Source organism: Calonectris borealis, chromosome 5 (assembly GCF_964195595.1).
Source record: "Calonectris borealis chromosome 5, bCalBor7.hap1.2, whole genome shotgun sequence".
In the NCBI taxonomy this organism is placed as follows: domain Eukaryota; kingdom Metazoa; phylum Chordata; class Aves; order Procellariiformes; family Procellariidae; genus Calonectris; species Calonectris borealis.
The window spans coordinates 16,715,465-16,721,464 of NC_134316.1; the positions used below are offsets into that span (position 1 = coordinate 16,715,465).

Sequence of the window (6,000 nt, forward strand, 5' to 3'; positions counted from 1 at the left end):
CATGCTCAGATCCTCAAAGGTATTTGGATCCCTTAGCCCGCGGTTTAAAAAAGAACTAGGGGCCATATGACATGTTAAGTTCTTAAACACCAGCATGTGTTTGAACTTAAACACTTTTACGTATTCTAATATCCAAGGTTCCATGGAAAAATTGCCAGCTTAACTGGAAAAGCCTTTCAGAACATCTTTTATGATATTTACAGATAACATTAGGTCTAGTTTAGGACAGAGGGTTGAGGTAGGCTGGGGATGACCCTGTGCACCATCACTGCCGATGAAAATAGAGTGCAGGTGATCCTCCTGGCTGCCCTGAGCTCAGTGCATTGGAGAACAGTATTTTGCAGCAAGTTATGCAATTGCCTCTATAATGGAGTATGAATTGATTAAGGCATTCCTTTCTAACCTTTTTCCATTGTAAGCCAGTAAAAAGTTCATGTCAGAAAAAGTAAAAGAGTGTACTTAATGCAGTAGGGTGCATTTTAAGTTCTCTTCTTAACATTTCTCAGGAATAAAACACAAGTGAGATGAGGTTTCCAGTGGAAGTACTGCTTTTAATCAGACTTTCATACTCTTCTACGTTAATATGTCATTGGGTAATTGGGTAAGTACGGTATCTGTCAGCATCCAGAGGTGTGCCACACCTGGAGCTGTATAAGTAGACCAGAGTGAGGCAGATACCCCTTAAGCTTCTGGGATATTCTGCTACAGAACTCATTCCAAAACTCTGGCACATTTGCAAAAACCTTTTTTTCCTTCTCGTCCTGTACAAAATTTTCCTGGGTTTGTATTAAGATGCCAAGGCAGATTTTTTCCCCAACTTCAGATGTAATTTTAGCAGCTAAGTACTTTTTGTACAAACTGTATTTTCCTTTTTCATGAGGAGGATAAAAAGCTGAAAGATTACCTTGGACAGAGGAGGCACACCGGGGTTAATAAGAATCACTGTTAGGTACCATATTCTCTGTGTCATCTTTTTGCGCACAAGTGCTGGATTCATAATGATCTATGTGAATTCTAGATAGCAAATCATCAGTCTTTTTATGCTTTAACTGGATTTTTTTTCTGTGTTGAAAATAGATTCATTTACCAAGAGCCCTCAAAACCATTACATACCCCCACAGCTATCCCTAAACCCTGACAGCATAAACAGATACACATGTACATCCCCAGAACTTGTATGGCATGTTTAGGATATTTCTATTTAGTAATTTTCTGTTTAATCTTTACTTCTCCTGTGTAGTAAAGCAATTCAATAATTAATGCTTACATTCAAACAGAATGGCTCAGGAGAGAAAAAAGAATTTTTAGGACAACTGTGTCGACTGGGAAGGAAGTACGCATCAATAATTCCCTTTCACATTTGATACTTCAACTAGTATTAACTTAAAAGTCCAAATGCAAGTCATTAAGCAAAAAAATGGACAAAATTAAGAGCAACCTTGCAGGGACAGTGATGAACTGAGAATAAGGACGTTTGGATTCTATTCCGAACTCTTCCCTTGCAAGTATAGCTTTGGGCAGTTTCTTTGTTCCTCAGTTCCTTATCTTTTTAATAAGGATATTAATACTCGATTAATTCTACTCCTTGCCTGCATGCCTTTTGAAGGCCTCTTGAAGGTTTCTGTAGTAGAAACTACTTCTGGTATCTGTAAAACTCTCAGCAAAATGGAAGCCTGCCTTTTGTTGAAGACACAAGAAGAATTAAAGGAGGGAATCGCAATCAGAGCTTACATCTACCATAGACCTGAGAAGAACTGCTGTTCAGTATCAGTAATATGGGGCTATACAACATGTCGTGCTAAAGATGGCCCTTCAGAGAGCTTCTAATTAAAGAGCTGACCTGTGAGAGCCAATAAATATTGGGACAGCTATAACAGATCTAGTTAAAAAATATATAACAAAACATTTCCCTGTCCAAAAAAAAAAAAAATTTAAAAGCGTTGCGAATTTTCACTGAGAAAAACAGATAAACAGATTTCAGCACAATTTCTTGTAACAAATGAAAGTCTGATTGAAAATGTTAAATTGAAATGTTGTGTCATTTTGAAATCAGTATTTCCTACACATTGATTTTTAGAGCTTTTAATTTTTTTAAAAACATTATGCCTTTTCAATTTTTTGTCCTGGTTTATGAAAAACAGAGATGCTGATCTACTGAAATTTCTTGTCAGATAAATATTCTTTCTGTGGCTATTTATGTTTAAACAACAAAAGTTTAAGACTCATTTGGTTTTGTTTTGGGTTTTTTTGTGGTCCTTTCAAAAATCAGGTTTTTGCTGGATCTTGAATCAAGACAGCTCAAGGCATTTCAAGTACAGGAACTGCTTACGTGTTATATTATTAAAATACATTTTTCTTGACTAGAAATAGTTTCTGCAAGTGTGGAAAGTATTTCCACTGTTCAGTATAACTTCCCTGATAATGCAGATGGTTCAAGCTCTAATTCACATAGTTTATCTAAAGAAATAGTTCAATGGACTGAAATGAAATACATGTGTTTTCAGCATCAGACCTTTATTGAATAGTATCTTAAAAGAAAAGGAAATTACTAATTTTACTTGCTTTAGAATTGACAGAGAAAGCCAAATACAGCTGTTGTGCAAATGTTTAAAGCAAATTATTAAAAATGTCACTAAAGAAAGAGTTCTAAGTCACAGTAAATCCTTGACAGAAATGTCTGCTATAGACAATGAACATCCTGTATTGTGCAAAACCTTCTCTCTCTTTAAAAAATAACACACTATTTGCTACATATATGTTGTTATAGGGATAAAAGAAACAAACGAACCTATTGCTGCATTAGTGCACTGGATACATTTTAAAGGCTATGCTTGCTTTTTCTAACATTTTTCTTTCTTTCATAATGCATAACCTAGTACAAAAAAAAAAAAATTCCTGTGCACTGTATTCTCAAAAGGAACTGTTCTTTACAAATTATAATGAAGGAAATATTACTTGTTATGCAATATATATCCTAATAATATAGACATTTATAAGCACGTGAAATTGCACAGGCAAAGAAAATCCAGATGATTTTATGCTTCCTATTTCAATATATGTATATATTCTGTAGGAACTTTACTATAATTATGACTTCATATTGTGTTTCTATACCCTAAAGATAAATATGTTCCTGGATCAAGTAAAGAGCTAAACATCATGTATTAACTAAAAAGTGAATATCTTTAATGTAGTAGAAAGCTTGATAAGTATCCTTGAACCTAATAATCGTGAGTACTTTTATCAGATCAGTGATACTTTAAAGGAATTCCTTTTTTTTTTTTTTGATGAGTTGCTGAAAGAATTGGCAATACCTAGTAGCAATGTTAATACTGTCACAAAAATAAATAAGGCAATGAATGATTCCAATAAGAATACACTTCTCTCAGATTTGGAGACCACTAATAAAAGTAAACTTTTGCATACTCTGATAATTCTTCACTAACAATATATCTGCACAGCTGCATGATCTTTAAGAATGTAATTAACCTATTTTTCTTGTCCTAATTGCAAGGCAAAAAGATTCACGTGGGTAAAAGTAAAAATGATTTTGTTTAGAAGGGAAATACAAATTATGCCCGAAGCCTAATAAATCTGTTGCTATGACAATCAAAGAGCCTGGTCTTATAAAACCTTTCATAATTTATTCACATGAGTAGTTCTTACTCATACGAGTTGTCCCATTGATTGAAATAGAACTGCTGATGTGAGGAGAGATTTTCAATCGGAAACTTGAATTTAGGATGCAGTCCTTGTTCACATAAAGTGCTGAGGGGACTACTTCCACAAGTTGGAACTTCTTTCAACAGTGAAGATTGGAAGATGACTTTTATGGGTTGTGTTGTCCTTCCTCAGTTTCCCTTATTGGTTCTTATACTAGTCACACATTTTAGATGATAAAATGCACAAAAAATCTACTTCAATGCACATGTATGCATATTTTGAGCCTTTACTCCTAAAATCAAGGCTGGTCCCTCTGAACCGTACTGAAAAATTGTCACACTACAGGAATGTGTTTGTATCGTCTCTGTTTCCTCCTGTGATTTGAAAAAGCTGCATTACCATTCTCTCTCTAAAAACTGTCTTATGGAGTCCTTCTTCATACAAGGAGGAGGTGTATTGGGAACTGCCACAAAATTCCATCTTTTGAATAGGATTTAAGCTCTGATTCTTGTTCATGAGTCCTGGTATGGCCTGGCCTGGCCTTTTTGCTTTGCCTCTTTGCATCCCTCTTGCCCTCAAAACCTGCTGTCAGGAACCCGTCACCTCTGTACCCAGCTGGACAGCCCGTGACGACCGCCACAGAAACCCGCTCCTTGTCCGTTTCTAACCCCATCAAAAGCAGTGGGATTTGCGAGGGATTACCCTCAGAGCGGGGGCAGGTCCTTACCACAGTTTGCTCCTCAAGAGGCACTCAACTTTCCCTCTTCCAAACTCGGTGATCAACCAGAATGCATAAGAAAATATATATATATCACATCACCACTCTTTCATATTTTAGTTCTACCCTTATTTCTGAAACAGAGATCCAACTAAACCAGGCTTTCTGGAAAATCAACCTGTTCTTCCATCTCGGTGCACTCACTATATAATTCCTGATCTGCTTGGCAATTTCCTGATAATGACCCTAAATTTTGGTAAGCCGAGTAGCTAGTTAATAACATCACCTTGCACTACCCTAGCACCTTTCATCCAGGAAGATGAAAGCACATTACAGCTGTTCATGAAAAATATCTTGCAACATCAACTGAAGCCATTTATCATAATTCTCAACATCCCGCTAATACATGACAAAAATTACTTGATATGAGAACATCTCATACTTGGTTTGCTTATTTTATGACTTGAGTCATCAAGAGTAACATTGTCATAATTCACAGTGGTCATTTTTTGGCTTTCTGACATGTGTAAAAGGATCTGCCTCCCACTGTATCCAAAACACAGCATCCAAGTCTGCATTTGATATTTGTTTCCCATGGGAAGCAAAATAAAGTAAATCTTTTGTACCTGCAGATCTTGCAGACATTCAAAACCCTTCCGTAGCTTTTATTTACTCAGATAATACTTATTCACAACCATTTGTACGTTGATACAGGATTTCTTTTACCTTCTATTTTTGCCTTCTAGCGGCCAGTGCACGACTGAGGTGCACAGAAGGTATAGCACCATGACCCCGGAGAGACAGACAGAGCGAGAGAAAGAGGAGGCAGGAGAAGGGGAACGAAGGGAGGGAAAAAGAGAGAGAAATATCAAAACAAATTCTTAAACATCTTCTTTAGCGTGGAAATATGTACAACACAGTTACTGATGTTCCAGTCCAAGTGCAAATGACAGCACAGTTGTGCACAAACACACACACGCACATACACACTCTCACAAAGCAAGGGAGAAAGACAGAAATGATCTTACAAAGCTGCTGCAGTAATCAGGACACTTGCTCCTGGAAACAACCATACAAACAAACGTTCTTTTGTTAGCTTTCTACATTTTTTCAATTTTCATTTGATTATTGCGATTATTTTCACCTCTCACCATAATAGAAATATGGTTATTATTAAAAGGAAGGAAAAAGGCCTTACCATGCAGTGCATCAGGAAGAGATGAGAAGCACAGAGCATGCTGCAGAGATTAAGCTCAGCATGGCATTCAGATATCCTTTGGAATTGAAGAAAATTGTCCAACCCATTCTTCCTAACAAAGCGGACAAGTTTTCTCTAGGCTTGAATTTTTCACCAGAAGTCAGATCCTTACAGTGCATTATATTTTCTTCTTCAGGAGATATATTTCCTCCAGTTAAGTTTCAGCTCTGCAATGCCATTTCCAATCAGCTCTAAGAAGTTCTTCATTCCCAGATTCGTGGTGTCATCAGAGGGACTCCAAAGAAAATCAAAGAAAAAAAGAAAAAAAGAAAATAATACCTTACCGAAGCCCTGAAATTACTATGCTGAAAAGGAGAAGGAAAAAAAACAACCACTCCTCATTTATTCTATTATCTATGTG

The 6,000-nt window shown here is 36.4% G+C and overlaps 1 protein-coding gene across 1 annotated transcript in view; it reads right to left on the reverse strand.

The window, feature by feature from the left end:
• TUNAR (transmembrane neural differentiation associated intracellular calcium regulator) overlaps positions 1-5,707 on the reverse strand; it is a 29,287-nt gene extending 23,580 nt beyond the window's left edge. Inside the window, exon 1 of the mRNA XM_075152488.1 lies at positions 5,580-5,707. Within this exon, the coding sequence (XP_075008589.1) occupies positions 5,580-5,618 (39 nt within the window). The 5' untranslated portion in view covers positions 5,619-5,707. The remainder of the gene's footprint in view (positions 1-5,579) is intronic.
• Between the last annotated feature and the right edge of the window lie 293 nt (positions 5,708-6,000).